This window comes from Diadema setosum, chromosome 7, assembly GCF_964275005.1.
Source record: "Diadema setosum chromosome 7, eeDiaSeto1, whole genome shotgun sequence".
NCBI lineage: Eukaryota > Metazoa > Echinodermata > Echinoidea > Diadematoida > Diadematidae > Diadema > Diadema setosum.
The window spans coordinates 4874273-4893603 of NC_092691.1; the positions used below are offsets into that span (position 1 = coordinate 4874273).

Here is a 19331-nt window from a genome sequence, read left to right on the forward strand (position 1 = left end):
AATCAGATCAGCGGAAAAATTGGTACACTCATCAACGAATTTTGTCCATAATTGCGACAAGAAACCCAAGCTGCTGTTGGTGGGGTTTTTTTACGTTTCTGTGTAAGGATTTCAATGCACACTCTGCCACACCTCACTGACAGGAAAAAGAAAATGAACACCAACTTGAGACCATTTGAAGCAGTGAGTTTTAAAAAAAAGTTAGGGTTATCACATTTGAGGCATATGTGTAGATCTGTGTAGATCACAAGACATCCTGCATACCAATTTTGCAATAAAGCTTAAGATATAAGGAGATATCACTATTTTTCTCAGTAAAAACATAATTGTAGACTGTTTATTCTAGAAACAACTTTACTATAACTGTTATTCATATTTTGTATCATACTATAATTCGAGCAACGTTTGTCTGTCTGTCTGTCTGTCTGTTTGTTCCTCTACTCCTCCCAGGTCCTTGGTCCGATCTCCATCAAACTTAGTGGGTGGATGCAGGTTGACCACGAAATTGCCCTTATGGGGTTCATTTTTGGAAAGGTCAAGGTCACTGGGGTCAAAGGTCAAATAATTGTTTTTCGCTACTCCTTCAATGGGATCTCCCAGGTGTAGGCCTATTAATGTGGGGATCCCCCCAGAAATATTCTCAGTGGGGATTTCCCAGGTGTAGGCCTACTTATGCTTCCAGCAAGTTTGGCCAAGATCGGACCAAGGAGTAGCGCAAAACAGTTATTTGACCCCCGTTGACCCAGTAACCTTGACCATTTCTGGGGGAATCCCCATAGAGGATTTTTGGGCACTGGCTGAAGCCATCAAGCATGATACATGTACTCTCTGATAGTAGACAATGTTGTATACTTCACCATAGCCCCCCCCCCCCCATGCCCCACTTCGGCTGATTCAGCACTCCACGGGTATATTGACTAGTAAGTATGCAACAATACTTTCAAAATTGATTACACTGATTAAGATTTTTACGTTGGTTGTTTCTATCCCTAATTCTAGAAATATTTTTAAGCACTAAAGCTGGGTTTTTTGTTTTATCTGCAAATGGTAAATAATGCCCTTGTCAAGATATTTAGCCATTACATTTCATGTTTACCCATCTTTCTCTTCTTGACGTAACGTCTTCTCCTTGTTAGCTAGTCGCTATTATTATCATCGATCAACTTTTTCCCCAAAGATGATTCGCATGGACATCGCAGGGGAGTATCATTCCATTGCATTACGGCGAAATTCTCTCCTCCTCAAATGTGACCACTCGACAAACTCCGCGCAAAAGACAGACAGTCCAACTGGACATAATGTTGTCTTTCACGTCACGACGTATATTTCCATGAATAAAATCTAATTGATATATCAGCCTCTCAGGCAATTGAAACACGTATTCTTTGCAGGCAATAGCGTCGAGATCGGTTTGATGAAAGATGAATCGCAGATCATTTGTCTCATAGTCAACCCTAATTCCTTTCAAAATGCATCTGCGTTTCTTCTGCCCTTTGGGTATTATGGGTGGCAAGGCGATTCGAAGAAATTTCTGTCGATACAACCCCGCTATCTAAATGAACTCACAGCATGTGTCTCATTCGTGTCGTGTCATCTGTTTATTTGTGTTTCTTTTAAGCCTTCATGAGAAGCAGATACAAACCTCATATAACTGTCAAAGTAGTCTCCAGGAAAAGCAGGACAATACGTCATGTGGAACTTTTGTACATGATAAAGGAGAATAAAGACAGACTTTGAGATTTTGTGTAGTTCTTCACTCTTTTCTTCATTACAGCGCAGGCCTTGTATATGCTTCGAATACATAAAAGTTCTTCTTTTCTTCTTCCTCTTCTAGATTGATTAACTTGTCTCTTTTCGTTTATTGATATTACTTTTTTTTTGCCAGCTCAGGGAAAATGCTGTAAAAGAATATTCGAATGTATTCTCATTGTTTCCCTTTGCATCAATAATCAGTTAAAGTGATAGGATTATGACTGAGAGGCATGATCTTAAATTTGCACACGAGATTGGGATTAGGCCTATATAGTGGGAAATCATGGTAATAACCCTACTTTCCAAGAAAAACATTGATATTAAGAGTCACACTCACGTCCAGCAAATGACCACACTATTAGCTGTGGCTTGGTGGCCCAGGGAAAATAATAATGGATGTCTGGCCACCAAATTTCTGAATTGATTGGTGTGTCTCTTTTTTTTTTCGAGCACAAAAATGAAAGAAAAAAAAACAGTGGCTAGAAACCAGAGAAAAGGACCATATATATATATATATATATATATATATATATTTATATACATACATACATATATATATATATATATATATATATATATATATATATATATATATATTTATATATATAAATATATATATATATATATACATATATATATATATATATATATATATATATATATATATATATATATTTATATATATATAATATATATATATATATATATATATATATATATATATATATATATATATATATAAATTCAATAAGGCGTATATAATGTTCAAATTCACTGTAAGAAATAAGCCTGATGTAGTGTGCGCAGAAAGTCGAAGGAGGACGAGTTCATTGCGACTGCTGCAACTACACTGAAGGGCCCTTCGCATAATGAAGGCAAACTAGAAGGGTATATTTGTAATTGTTAAACCCTACGTCTCTAATGTTTCCACCACTCATTCGACTGTCTACGTCATTTCTCCACCCCCATCTCTCTCTCTCCCTCTCTCCCTTTCGTTCAGTTCACAGACACCTTACTCCGGGAGGGTAACGGATAAAACATGTAATTCTGAAGGACAGCATTATTAGCCTTGTGATTTACGGCAAGCGATTTGCAACACGACCTTAATTTCTATGCAATAATCACGGCATGAATGCATCTGCAAAAAGGTGTGTTTTTTGGCTCGTCCCTGTGCATAACTAAAAGCACACATGTAGAAATAAGCATTACGACACACCTTGCTTCATTCTGCAATTATACGTCCTTTGCGCACCTGTGCGCCAATTATTGTGCCTCATTCTCTGTCTCTGTTGTCGTTATTGTTTTCCGCCTAGTTTGCAAAACACTTACCTGTCTACTTGGTTTCTCTCCTCCTTTTCTTTGCTAATCATAGATAACCTACCCAGGAGGCTTGCCGTAGTATGTTACTTCACGTAGCCGAATTAAGTCAGACTTGGCCTCATGACGCACTGCACTCGTACGTGATTTTGGCAGTTTTACTCTCTCAATCTGCGCCGAACAAGGATGCATGTTATATCTATATATATATATATATATATATATATATATATATATATATATATATATATATATATATATATATATATATATGTATATGTATATATATATATATATATATATATGTATATATATATATAATATATATATAATATATATAATATATATATATACATATATATATATATATATATAATATGTATATATATATATATATATATATATATATATAGTACGTATATTATATAATGAAGAAACAAACTGGTAATGCGTTTTTGATCAATTATAAAGCATGAGTTTATTCGACTCAAATTGTCTGCGTCCTACGCCTTCTTCAAGTCTTGGCAAGACTCCTGAAGAAGGCGTAGGGCGCCAATAAAAATTGAGTTGAATGAACTCATGCTTTATTGGTCAAAATGCATTACCAGTTTGTTTCTTCATTATGTATATCAAACATGTATTAATATTATAGTATGTGTATAATATATCTATATGAATCCCCCTGTCCTTAAACATTTGCCCTACAATTAGAGTACATCTCTACTTTGCCAAACCGATCTATATATGGAGATACATATTTGTCTCAATCTTCCAACGTCCATGAAATGACAAGAAAAAAAATATAATTTATTGGAATGTTGTTATCTCACAGGAATGGTTTGGAGGACTACATGCAACGACGTGTGCGTTTTCAGTATCGATCATGACAGAAGACGACGTTCTTTGCGGAGTGCAATTTATCGCATCGAGAACATTGTGAGACAGTTTGGCCTGTAGTGTGACGTCACAAGATGTGATGATACGAAATGGCAAAGCCTTGTTTTGGGGACTGCTTTGTTTGTTACGCTTTTTTCTTCTTTCTTTCTTTCCTTTTGTTGCTGTTGTTGTCATTGATTTCTTGATGGGCAGGTGGATCAGTAGAAAGCAATGCAAAGAATGTCATTGACCCGATATCATAAAGCCCTCCTTACACTGTGCGATTTTGTTTCGCGATAACTCGCGATTCATTTCAAAGCCACTCGAAGCGATATAGCGATATCTGAGCGATATCGATATCGCCGTTGTTCTCCACTGCAGGGGAGTTGAAAAATCGTCGACTGTTGTACCGCACACACCTCCTCAGAATGTTCGCCATCCGACAATCCTCTACAATGCGACATCGCATCGCGAGAAATCGCACAGCAGTGTGAGGCGGGTTTTTACTGTCTGCCGATTCTCCTAATTGGCCTCGAACCAGCGATACATCCTTTGCAGTAAACATGGCACTGTTAATACTTTGCATTGTGCTGTAACGCATTTCGGCACCCTCTAGCGTGTACTGACCTTCTCCAAATACCGATCGGTTTCAAACTTATTTCGGGCATTGTTTCAGTGCTTCTCCTATTGTCATGCAGTGTTGTGCTAGGCTTCCCATGGCAAATTTTGCAAGTTGGGGGAGGGGGAGGATGAATAAGAGAAAAACACCTTGTCGCAATTTCATTACCAGTGTTATCAGGGCCTTACTCCTGATTTGTATTTGCCGCTCGCGTCGGTGGCGTGTATTTACCCAAGCGAACGTTATCGAGAGATAAACGAGAATAATAAGGCGAGTGTGTGACAAGGCGCGTCAGCTAAAACCAATAATGAGGAAGAAATAAGTGCGGGTTAGAAATACCACGCACACTAATTTAAATCATTAACCGTCTCTAATTCCAGTAGAAAACAGAGAGAAAGGAGAGATGGGGAAGAAAGAGAGAAAGAGAGGAAAATGTAAGAGGGGGAAAATAACAAACAGAAAGGGGATTTTGGGAGGAAGCCGGTAAAGAGAATAATTATAGGACATGTATTAAAGAGGAAATCCACCCAAAAAATAAATAAACTTCAAACATTGTCAAAAGAAAGAGAAAAATATTCCCTACAGAATGATACAGAAATGATTAAATTCGGATAAGGAATGAGGAAGATATGACATTTTGAAATTTCAATTTTTTTTTTCGAAAAACATTTCTTGACCAGTCCTCACGAATATTCAAATCAGCTAGTTGACAATGTCATACCCTCACAATTTCTTATTCATTTCATATACAGAAATGACAAAAATCTAATATTTCATCTCTGTAAATATAAAACTTGTCTCACAACCACCCAAAATAAAAAAGGAACACATGTCAACTTTGATATGTCTTCGTATGGGAACACGCTTTTACGTATATTAGCTAAGAATAATTTTTTTTTTCCAAATTTCACATAATAACACACATGAAAAATTGCGAGGGTATGACATCATCAACTCCCTCATTATTTGTAAGCACTAGTCAGGAAATGTTTCCCAAAAATATGTGAAATTTCAAAATGCCATATCTTCCTTACTTTTTATCCGATTTTAGTCATTTTTGTATCATTCTGTAGGGAATGCTTTTCCTCTTTTTTTAAGTTTATTTATTTTTAGGGTGGATTTCTTCTTTAACAGAGAATAGAGCACTTGTAACAAAATTAATATATCGCAATGCAATATCTAAGTTTGCTCTTCACAGTATAAATGCCAGCCCACAATCATTGTAAGCCCCAAGGTGGCGGGCCTCATTGTGTTTTGGTTGTGAAATGCATTTCCCTTTATATAAACACACACACACACACACACACACACACTCATACACAAAAATAACACATGCATAATTGTACATAGGCCCTACATGACATTAGAACTAACACAGTATCTGCACTGAAAGCGGAATGGATGAAAAACTCCCTTAAAGACGGCCCCTCTCTCCTCTCACGAAATGGCCAATTCGAACTAGTAAATGGTGAATAGCTGTAATTATCCCGCTATGAGGAGAGGCTCATCTTGGTCAACACCAGTATAGGGTCAAGGAGAAGTCGATGTTACAGTTTTGTTCTCAAGCGGATGACCAATTCATGATGATCAGTTTAAGCGTTGTCTGATATAGCAATGGTATGTTAATAATGCCATTTTTGTGTGTTTTTGTGGGGGTTTTTGTGTGTGTCTGTGTGTATGTGTGTGTGTTTAGCAGTATAAGCGTCACCAGTAATTAGCGATGGAGCAGTCAATGCGAACTAACGCTTTTATAGGTCATGCAATATTCATGTCCAGAGCAAAGAGTGATTAAAAACATCAAATAGAATGATGCTTCGCGGACTTTTGGGCGTGCTTTCCTGCGATCAATTTCCATTTCGAAAGTGCAAACATGTCAGGAAGGAGAACGAAGTGTATTCAGCTGACAAGTGAAGTGCAGCTGACTGAATTAGATTAATTTGCCATTGTCCACAGACATCAGCCGATGTACGGATGATTTCTGATGATATCTGGGTCAATTCTAAAAGGAAAAATGCACTCCAAGGGCAAGGAGTGACAAGAACAATTAAGTATTTTGATAAACTTTGATGATTGTGACGTTGTCATAATGATCTCAAATATTCCCAAAGGCATAGATGAATAAGGATACAACGTCTGGCATTTTCCTGGCCTGTCTGGTTAATTTTCACCATCAGAAACTGCTCTTCACACAAAAAAATAGGGAAAAAGGAGAAAATAAATGCTTCAAAGGGAGACAATAACAACAAAACAAAACAAGACAAGACGATGCGCCAAACAAACACATAGGCATACATGCGACTTTATGTGCACACGCACACACACGGACAACGCACATAGTGACACACAAGCACGCGAAACCGTAACAGGAAAAGCGGATCACGTTCCTCTCTCATTGCTCACAGGACGTGAGCCCCCCCCCCCCCCCCTCCTAAAAAAAAAAAAGGGCGCCAAAGTCCAAATAAATCTCCTCTGACTTCGGAGATGGATAATTTGGGCTTTCGCATCTAGTATCCGAGACCGCCGATTCGCACTGGCTTCCAAGGTTTGGTACGGCCGCCTCGTTAGCTGAACAATTATTGTCCCGTGAAAGATCGGTCATCGAAGCAGTTAAGGGTCATCAATAGAGCTCGGCCTGCCTCTTTTTATCGACTCAAAGCACCCTAGCCAGCTCTACAGACATCCGTCCGGCGACAAATGGGGCTCATTTATAACTGCAGTCACGATGCTACATCAGCGTCCATGACTGTGCCTGTAGATAAATAACTTCTATTCAAATATTTTGCTGCGGCAGAGCTGGGGCGTTTCCAAACAGACATGGATATTTAGGGCCTTTGCACGAGGTGATGTCAGTATTATCACTCTAAAAAGAAACAGAACAAGAAAACACTTACTACAACTTTTTTTTCTTTTCTACGTAAATACGGAACAAACAAGTGCACCAATGGACGCAGCATATCCCTTCATCACTCTGTGTGTGTTGTGTGTGTGGGTGCGTGCAATAATATGTGTGTGTGTGCATAGCTTATATATATATATATATATATATATATATATATATATATATATATATATATATATATATAACTATATATATATATCTATGTATATGTATATATAATTATATACATATATACACATATATATGTATGTATATATATGTACATATATATATATATATATATATATATATATATATACACATATAAGTGTGTGTGTGCATACACACACATATATACACCTATATATATCTGTAATTTCTTATCTGGACATTTCAAAAGAAAAAAAAAACAAAAGAGAAGAATATCGCGAAGCAATAATCATCAATGAGTATAGGCTATATAAGGACTGACAAAGTAATATGGCAAAGGCAATATGCTCTCAGAAAACCTTCCTACTAGCCGGTATGGACTTACCTATTGATTTGATGTACTTCCGTGAGCATCAAAGAAAAAAAATGACAGAAAAATAAATAAATATCATACCCCGAATATAATGCAATGATGGCAAAAGAATTGCTTCTCCCAATATCACTTGCTATTGAGGTAGACAAAATATATATTACCCGGCATCATATTGCTCTGTGACATCATCGGACAAAATTGACCGGTCAATAAATTGGGAAACGAAAAACGAAAGTCCACCGGTGCTTCTGTCGACCTCACACAAGAGTGCATTTCCCAGAATCTTCGACGACAACTGGCCCAGTTGCTAAGTCGATGAACTCTTTCGTCATCGTTTGAAGTTCGATAAATTACCTGTTTCAAATTCTACAAAGATTGATGCACGCAAACGGTGAATCGGATTGAGTGGAGATGAAGATTGAATTGTTTTGGAAGCAAAATTCTGTTCCTGTAAGATAAAGCAAACCAGTCCTATCAGTTTGCCTGGCCTCTTTTATCAAATTCAGTCCACCTGAAAATTGGCGTCAGTCATTCTATATTTTTGTTCGTGTCATGTTAATGAAACAATTCACTTATGTTATTTGAACATATTGGGGTGTTATTCTCAATTAGCCAGAGACGAATAAAAATTAAGTATGCGTTGAACCATTCAAAGCATGCCGCAAGGAAATGGACACTACATTTTCTTATCAATTTCCATGTATCTCCGATATCTTGTGATCAATCAGTCACCTACACTTGTCCCCTCATGCACAATTTGATTTCAACCAGAGAGAAATGAATAACATTCAATCAAAACGTAACAACATAGCGTAGTCCGATATGAAATCGCGTTCAACAGTTTTACTTCCTGATAGCAAAAATATGTCGAAGGCTATATATATATATATATATATATATATATATATATATATATTCATCTATTTATATAAAAAAAAGGCATTTAATCATTTTAACATATAAAATAATATGTGGCGACACTGGACTCACCCTGAACATCAACTGTCACCTGACTTGCCTGTGGGAAGCCGTACATAGACAATACCCATATTTTGGATGGTGCAAACTTCGGTTACAATTACTATTTCTAAGAATCGTTATTCCGAAAACGAAATAAGCTTCATAATTCCAAAGGTTCAATAGTAGACACCTTCTTTTCATTTTATTATCAACAAGTCTTATATGGTTTTCGGATTAGGGAACCTTCGGCGAAACGAACCTTGGATATAATGCACACAAACACACACACACACACAAAAAAAAATGCACGGATTAACAAACTCTAGACTTCACATTCGGACTAACGAAAATCTAGATAGGGGGAAATTGTGAGTTTAGGAATGACGAATCTTCGTAATAACAAATCTCATTTCATCGTCGGATCAACGAGTTTTCGGAAAAAACTTACCTTCGGAGTAACGCACCATTCACTGTCAGATTAATTAACCTTCGGAATCACGAAGATCACCCCAAACTTTTACCTACCTTGGTAGCACTCTCTCCAGTGACGTTGACATTGATTCTGAAGGACAGTAAGGGATCGCCATCTCTAGTACTGCAGGCCATTGAATGACTCGGTATAAAAGTTTGAGATTATAGACGAATCATACAGAACGACAATTAATCTAGCTGTACACCGTTTTCTTGTTTTCACCACAGAATCAGGTGGAAAAACTAGCAATCATGACCTGGCTCCGGAGACTGCATTGCAGCCGATAAAAAGGCAAAACCGCAGATACTGATTAAGGAGCAGGGCTACTCTCCTAAGATCTTACACGCTGTCCCGGAGAGGATTGTACTGAGTTGGGTGCCGCTAGTTAACTAGGAGAGGTAGCATAGAGATTGTGGTGGATAGACTGACTGCTATGCACATATTATTGTGTCAGGTCTTTGGGGAGAACAGGTGGTGAGTGCATATCCATCTCTTACAGCAGATTCTATAGTTTGATTCCGGGATGGCTGCATCCACGAACCAGCTATTGACCTTAATGCTACAGCATCTATATCCACAGTACCTGAAAACATCACGAGTGAGATTGGTGTGTCACATGTGACAACCACTTTGCTAGGGAGCTTCTACATGGTGATTTTGTCGGGAGCGCGTGGTTCACAGAGCGCCAGAGGACCTCCGTCAACGATATTATGAACATCAGTATCAACCAGTGGAGAAGCTTGGCCCAAAGAGATCCACCTAGAGGAGAAGCATGCAAGTCCCCGAGGAGCAACGAGACAGTGTAGGAACGAAGACAGCGAGAAGGAGAAGATGTCCTCCTCCTAACATATGAGCCACTTCTGGTATGTGCAGATAAGGTTACAAGGTCCAAATATTTAATCCTTTCTGGATCCATTCTACACTTACCTTAGAATAGACTACAGTGCTACTACCACCACCACCACCAATAGCAACAACAACAATTAAAGATCCAATATAGATATACACGAGTACGATTGTTTGAGTGTGTTTCTGTGCGTTTCTTTTTTCTTATGTTCTTTTATACAATGATTTACTTATCAACAACAACCACAACAACAGCAACAACAACAACAACAACAAAATGTACAGTGATTTGAATACTGTTGCAATTCGAGTATGTTCAAAGAAAGTCTTTGGAATTGATGGGTTACAGATTCCGCCTATAGTTGTTGGCAGTCAAATGCATATGTTTTCCGGTCCCGAATTCGAGGCCACAGTTCAGTGTCCAAGATGCACTGAAAAGCCACTTGATAACCCAGATACATTACAGTGAGTCGAATCTATAGCATCAATGAGTGAGCTAACGAGAGCGAGATGGAGAGAGTGGGGGTGCTTATATGGAAACACTTCCGTCTGATACCTTTTCCTTGTCACGAGTGGCTTCAGAGAAAAGCAGTTTTTCATCCATCCCCCTCTCCACCCCACCCCATAGCCACCCCCTCTCTCTTTCTGTGTATTTCTGTGCCAATACACAGAGGCGTGCTCGTACATACATCGAGCAGTTTATGTCTAACTGCATTACGTAAATGGCACGTGTCAATTCTTTACCATGATAGCAGTGACTACTGGCCTCTTTATGATGTGAGTGGATTACAGGCGGAAAACATGACGTAGTGGAGACACTAAAGAATAATTTTGACGTTAAGTGATAGGTCAAGAGGACCCTTTCAACCACAACGAACGCAGATGAATTTCTACAAAGTCTGGGATTTAGAACATTCAAACACTACAAAAGAAAATAAAATTCTGTGCAATTCAACAATTGAAAATCGTCTTGGCCTGCATTTGCGGCTTTTTAACATTTCTCTGGTACATTTCTCCGCCTTCTAGTTACATGTATAACACGAAGAATATGATTTGATATTGCTCTTGTCTATATTGTATTTTTATAAGCATATCTATATCCAATTTCATATTCCTGTTGCTTGTAAGATTTATTCATTGAGAATAGTAATGTTATATTTCGTTTTATGACCCTTCAGTACAGGGCACATATTCCCCGGCGCAGGTTCAGGAGCATTTTTAGGGGTAACGAACCGTGCTCTTCGTTAGTAATAGACCGTACACTGGTGTACTTGTCTTGCAGATTAACGGAAATTGAATAAATATACAGATCATATTGCGAACACGTCACAATTCACCGCGAACTTTGTACACTGACTTGTATTTGTATAGTTATATTCAATTGTATATGTCATTGAGTATATAATGCATGCAGTTTGTAGTAGTGTCATTGTTTTGACTTTAAATGTGAATGAAAGTTTGGAAGATGTAAACCTGGTGTGTATTCAATGCCTTATGGTGAATGGTGAAAGTGTAAGGGTAAAATGAGTTTGGAGTAAGAGATTGTCAGCTATTGTTGAAATCAAATTGGGTAGCGTCTTGGTAATTCGTAACCAACCCATCAAAATAAACGTATGATATACCAACGCCCAAATTCTTTGATATTGCCACACATCTTATTTTTCCCCACATTTGTTTCCAAGGTATTATTATGTTGGACTATTATATTCTTAAACATCGTTCCATTGTTACTTAAACACAGTATAGCATTCTAATGCATCACTGCTATAGTTAATAAGCTGGTGTGACTCGGTGGTAAAGAACACACAAACTAATCAAACTTTTGACATCCAGTTTCGGCAACCACAGAGCCAGAAATGAGGTCATTGCCAATCATGTTAAAAGGTTCATATTTGTAGCATCCGGTTCAGGTAAATTATAATCATTTTTCGTCTCTCGGAAGGGTGGAAGATTGATATTCTGGTATGGACATGAATGTATTCAGTCAGGTATGACACATGCATCTGTCTGTTCAAAAGCATTATAATCTGTATTCAATATTCTGTCTTGCTGGCATAAGAACCATTATTGCCAACATTATTAGACACGTTAGAGGCAAAACTTAGTTCTCAGAAAGTCTCAAAATTAATCTGCCACTATTTGGAATTCAATTATAATACATCGAAAGGGTCTACCAAGAGATATGTATGGCTGACGCGAGTTGCCAGAGCAATGAGTTGTTTAGGAGCACTTTGAGATCAAAAGAATGTAATAATTTCAGTCGTCATGGTAGTTGGTAGGTAGAACGTTACTACTTTGTGATGATCGGATCGTCCGCGACCAGTAGCATCGAGTCGCATGCAGCTAACAAGCTGCGAATGCGATTCACTCTCGAGCGATGGATACTGATATGGCCCGATATCTTATGTGTATCGATAATCGATTATTAAACATCACGTAGGAAATACCATAGGGTATGCTCTGAGATCACAATACATATCTTATCCTTTTGGGGTAATATTTCGCTTTTTCGTCGTTACCAAAATGAAATCGTGTTATTAAAGCGTTGGCTCACATATTTCTCATGTTTATGACTCCATTTTTAGAGCAGAAATTGACACTTTCTTCAGTCATAAGGGAAGTATATATTTCACCTTTTTAAAATTTAACTTGTTGCTCCCGCGTTGTTGTTACTTAACGTTTGCACGATGCAGAGCATTGTGTCAGAAAGTGCTTACCATCCCTTTTGCGATTAAAAGCTTTGTAATAGGGAAACTGGCAGCATGCAGCTCAAATTACATTTCAATTTGACGCAAATATGGAGCGGAAAGTCGGCCATTGAACGGTATCAGGGTAAGCAACACGCTTGCATACATGGCGGATGCATGAGCTTTTATGGCGAGGCCCAGATCAAATATTGGGCAGAGTTGCAGTGGCTGATCGTGCAAGAAGTTTGACACACGGGAGATTGTTGCAAACATCAACCTATTTCGTGATTCAAATATGGGGAAATGGGTTTATCCCCCGAGTTCACGACGCAAATGTACTTTGAAAAGAAGGGTAGGGGTAAGGGAAGGGAAAGGGGGTGGAGAGGGATTTTGTATTGAATATATGATGTAGCATTAGTCATTCAAGTTACAGGCTAAAAAAGTGTCTTGAATGATGCATGGACCTACCTCCACTGTACTTTTTTTTTCTCTTCTGGAGGCATATCACTGCAGGGATTTTGCTCTTGTGCTCTTATATATGCAGCTCCCCTTTTGCCTTATCCTATACAGACGTCACTCGAAAGGTGATATGGGCTTCAGATATAGTTACAATCTTTACTATCTAAATATCATCACAATAAATTCTCTTAAATGTTGTAAGAACCTTGGAAAAAGAAAGCGAATCAAAATATAATCTTTTTTTTCCTAAGTCAAAAAATAAAAGAAGAATAAAACATAATTTATAGGACCTAGTATAATCATTCCACTCATCTTGCATTGCTTTGTAGTTTTATTCATTCATTTTCTTTTGTTTTTTATCTTCTTTTTTATTCTGAACTTGTGTTTACCTACATCATAATTTGTCATTCCTTAAATTTCATGTAAGAATTCATCTTAAATCTACCCTCTACAAGCAATCTTCTATGTAGATTCCTCATATTTCACATGTCTTAATTGTCTTACATGCTGTTTCGACAAGTTCGCTCATTCAATTTCTTGCTATGTTGATGGTTTATTTGTTAAAACGTCTAATACGGAACAAAAAATAAATAAAACACAAAGTTTTCGACACAGAAAATACGAAGCATATTCTCAGCATTAAGTGCCTCCCATTATTGATATATTGATTTGTGTGTGTATGAGTGTGTGTGTGTGTGCGTTTGTATGTGTGTGTGTGTGTTGAAAGAACTTGCAGTTAATTTTGGACAAGCAAACACATGGCGTTTTGAGGATGAACGTTAAGGGGTAATAATGAAAAAAGGGATAATGAACCTGAAGTTCGTTCAGAATAGATATCATGTTTGTTATCTATGGTAATTATTTGTTTGCCTTTCCGTTTCCTGTGTTGCGGGCGAGAAGTGACCGAACGTATCTGCAGGGGACTCTCTCTTCTTCCCGCGTTATCTTTCAACTCGCCGGGTGACGTCAATCCCGCGCTCTGCCACAGGACGATCGGGGGGTTCGCGCCGCCATGCCCGCGGCGCTCGCTGGAGAACGAGCGGCAGGTGAAGTATAAGCCGTCAGGATGAGTCCCGATTCAGCGGTAAGGTAAATCAATTCATACGACGTTTGACAATTCTCTAGGTGCCTCCCGTAATGATACAGAGATCGCCTCACTCTCATGGAGAAATGAAAAGAAAACAAGTACACCAACACAAACAGAGTCAAACAAACAAGCAAACAAAACAAACAAACAATGCACAAATTCCAACATGGGCTTGTTGATCTTGTTTGAAGATAGGATCACTTAACAACTTCGTGGATAAAATCTTTTTCTCTGTTGTGAAGAGTTGCTGTTTATTAACAGATTTTTTTCCCCTTCTACTTCCCCTGAAAGGTATTCAGCAATTTCACTTAAAGATCCGGTTGTTGTCGTTTTTGTATCGTCATTTTGAGTACGACAATCAGACGCATTATTTTGACTTTATTTACGGCACAGACATGCGTAGTATAACATTCATTATTACGGTTATTGACATCAAGTGATCCACGTTGTAATGATAAGACTCTTGCCATTAATCTATCTGCTATGTGGTTGATAGTATGCGTACTAGGGCATAATTGCTGTGGAGTGGGACATATCGCGAGGCAAATCGCACAGATTGTGGCTCGACTCCATACACCGCTTTCGATTTAATATTCTGGCGCAATCCAAATTGCGTTCGTGACAAACATTTGATTGCGCGATTTCGTCGTAAACAGAATCTCGCGCGATGAAGACGGTCATGCTTCTAAAAGCTGCCCGGCCTGACAGAGCCTTGTGAATATTGCTTCAGTTGATGAATGTGATTGTAATTTGAGTAGTCTGTGTAACATGAGCTGGTTTTTCGTGATTGATGTCTAGTGATGTACACTAGCACATTAACGAGTCCATGGATAACGTATAGTCATCCAGTGTACCAATTCACTGGTCGAATATTGCGATACGAATCTTGCCACACTAGACCAACATTATTACAATTCACTGTTTTTCAATTGATTAATTTAGGCTCCTTGTGACACACTGCGCGCGAGACCTGAAGTTACAAAATATACACAACGCGTGCTGATTTGCCAAATAAGACGATGCTACGGCGCCGGTTTATTCTATTTTGTCAATTTTAGTAGGAAATAATATGTTCAATGAAATGTTCAAATATGTGCGAGCATTTTTGAGAATATTCTTAATTAGCAAGAAATGCATCCTCATCCAGCACACACACACACACGCACACACACATACACACACACACACACACACACACACATACAACTGGTTTGATGCTGATGACATGTCCCTTAATGTATCAGATATGATATCATCAACAGATCAAGCCATAATCACAGAAATCAGATTATCACGCATGCGCGCATCTGTGATTGAGTGTTAATGTATAGGGGTAAAGAGCTTATAAATATCAGTATCATGTGAGATAATTTTATATGTTTATTATGATAACAAATACATAGATGTATCTTCTCTGCCCTTATTGGCTTCGTTAGTGTAAGGACAATGTAGCAGAGGACCCATATCACGACTGCTCCACCGTCGCAAGTTTTCCATTCACATTTAAAGGCCCTACTTGTATACCTGGGCACAGTTTCATAAAGAGTCGTGCAGATATGTAAAAGCACTATAGCAGTGCTTTCGTTCCTACTTGTCCGTTGTTGCAGCTCACCAGCAAGCTGCTGAGCCAGGCGCTCCATCCCTCGAAGTATTGAAATAATTTTGTAATCGTCATGTTATGTAGTTTTGCAATGGGTCCTTCCTAGGCAAATAAACGATTCTCTCCCCCGCAGCCATTTCGGATTATTGTTGCTGTAAAACACTTAACGCCCAACTTTTCGCACAGCCTATGGCACTTACGCACTACCCTGGCCACTCGAACAAAATTTGGGAACTTTCGCATATCTTGTTCGGATATGATGGCATATAGGGTGTACACAGAACTAGATTCGAACCTATAGGTCCGAATTCACGAAGGTGGTACAATCTTTGTCCATGGTTTAAACCATGTTTGTATGGGGCGCCAAGTGTCGCGTGGCGTATTTGGTTACGAAATCGGTCATTTGGTTACGAAATGATCATTTCGTTAACGAAATGGTTATTTCGTCGACGAAATAACTGATTTCTTAACGAAATAGGCCATGCGACACTTGGCGCCCCATACAAAACTACGGTCTTTGTCCATGGTTTAAACCATAGACAAAGATTGAACCACCTTCGTGAATTCGGGCCTTTACGTCCGGACTGAACTTCCAGAACGGTTTCCGCACTACCACAGCCCCCCCCCCCCCCCCAATGTTGCCCCAGTATTATCAATAAACACCAACGGAAATTGTTCGAAGTTACTTTCTATTTCGAGACCCCGTTTTGCAGCAAGTTTGTTTGTTGTTTGTTTGTTTGTTTGTTTTTTGCTTTTGTCTTATGCTGCTTGCTTAAATGTTACCGCTCCCAGGCAAAATGTAACCCAATGAATCGTCCTCACTATATACGTGCCGGACCTACGACACATGATAAAACCCAGAGAGTCTTGTTTATTGGAGTTTAGAGTTTCATCCACCACACTGTAGGGATTCCCCTCACTTGTTTCCCTGTTTGTATTGATCTGTATGTATTTCATTTATAATGTTTACATATCAGAGTGACCTACTTCCAACGTCCGGACAATAATCTTGCTGGATGACCTACGAAAGTATCCGTTGTCATGCACGTCATGGTGCACGTAGAAGCTCAGGTATCGAACACAATCTGTGTGCGCTCACTCCCGTGAAAAACAAGATACATCAGTTTGTCTCTTTTACATTATATCATTTTTTTTTTGCTTCTCTTCACTATTTTGGGCCACGTACGGAACTTAGATACATTTTGGGAATTGAATATTATATATCCATAGCTAGTTACTAACTTTTCAGCTCATGGCTTGGTAATACAATTATTGTCTTTTCCGTATACGTGGAGGTCAAGTTTCGTGACTGTACTACCAAAGATCGCACATTCATCCAGCCGTCACTGCATATACCTACACATGACACGACCACCCACTCGAAAGAAGAATAACAATCATAGTGGAGTGAGGCATGGTTCATTTATCCCCGGATGAAGTTTCCCCAAAATTTCTCTTTCTCTCCTTTCGTGCGACCATCATGGAGAGGAAGCAGAAGTTGAAGAAGACTTAAAAATAAAGTCACGTGGTCGGAGGTGTTGATTTGGCGCAGGCGGGCTCGGTCAGCTTTCTGCAGTGCGTTTATTTTTCGTCATGCGGCACTTCACCTTGCGTCCTTTCGGCAATCCGGGGCTGAGGGTCTTCTGACAAGTCGCTTCGAACGGTGCTGAACGACGAACTGCCAACAGGCACGCAATTATTGGAACAAGGAGGATTACAGCAGGCCTTCATGTGGCTTATGGGACGAAGGAGTGAACAAAATAATATTTCTTATACGACCTAGACATCCTCCACGCAGGGAGCATAACCCAGATAAGTGGTCTGCCCCGAAGTACTCACAATATTTCTGGACCCCACGGAAGATCAGTAAATGCGGCTGATTATGAGCCATCCAGCCATCTTCTCAGATGGACATAAAGATTGAACAAAGAGATAAACCTCGCATCTTCGAGGACACCACAATTTAGGTACATCTGCTTTTTCTAAAAAAAAAAGAGTTGTATTTTCTAATTAACATACAAAATTCAGTAGTATAAGATGCATTTTGTGCTCTTGATAGCTCATTCTGCATTGAGTCCATATTAATGAATATTTTTTTTTCAACAAGAGCAATATTTCCATTTTTTCTGAATGTTTTCATGCTTTTTATCACAATTCCCCCAAACTATCATTTATTCCGCATTTCCCCATATGGCTGGAAATAGCTTATTTTATGGGTAGATATCAGTCAGCTACATGTAGGCCTATATAACTTGCTTTTGAAAAAGCCATATGTCGGAAGAAGTGTTCCAGACACACGTACACTGGTACTGCACACGAAAACTTGCCTACTGCGCGCTATGAATTGAAACCGACTCAATGCGCTTTGCTGAAGTATGCAATTGGCATGTCATTGAGCGTGATTAAGGCAAGCCACAGCTTTGCGCGTAACTCTGAGCGGTCTTTAGTACCGGTCACTCATAGGCGGTCAAAGGTAAAAACTAATGACCGCTGGGTATGTTAGGCAAAAATTAAAGACTTGTCACGTGATTGCTCTCAGCCAATCATTTGATTAGGATCCAAATAACCATTTTATAAAACCTTCTAATCCGTTCTATTTAGATTTGGACGACATCTGTATCTGCATATCATATTTATATATATATATATATATATATATATATATATATATATATATATATGTATTTTTTTTTTATGGAAACGCAGGCTTGATTCTCCATGAACCGTGCAGGGTATTGGTATGTGGAACGGCAACAAAGTTACATTTCGTAGTCGGAAGCTGGAATTCTGATCTACGGGACTAGCGGTCCTGGTCTTGATCGTCCTAGGGCTAGAAAAATAAGTGTTGAAAATACAATTTTTTTACTATGACAAGTTAGTAGGACAACATGCTCTTACATGCACTATCCTAGCCACTAAAAACTCCAAATGCACAATTAACCCTCGTGCAATTCTATTTCACCTCGGCCTTCGGCCTCGGGGATATAAAACTACACTTGGGCTAATTGCAAATTTGCCGCGTATATAAAACCTAGTGTCAGGATTGTTTGTGTATTCAAAACCATTGTTATAATATAAAACTGTTGGTATGATATATAAATATACATATTCCTATGTGTGTGTCTATGTATGAAAGCATAACGTTGTGTAATTACAGCGAAGAAATGAAACAAAAGAAAAACATGTGACGTTGCAAAGAAAACACAAGACTCATTCATTTTTCCGCATAATTGTACGTCAGTTCTACATGATAAA

General features: G+C 38.6%; 1 protein-coding gene across 1 annotated transcript in view; it reads right to left on the minus strand.

Moving 5' to 3' along the window:
- The window catches only part of LOC140230593 (aquaporin-9-like), a 34356-nt gene extending 24825 nt beyond the window's left edge, over positions 1–9531 (minus strand). The window contains 1 exon segment of the mRNA XM_072310735.1: positions 9451–9531. Coding sequence (XP_072166836.1) covers positions 9451–9531 — 81 coding nt within the window.
- Positions 9532–19331: the final 9800 nt, after the last annotated feature.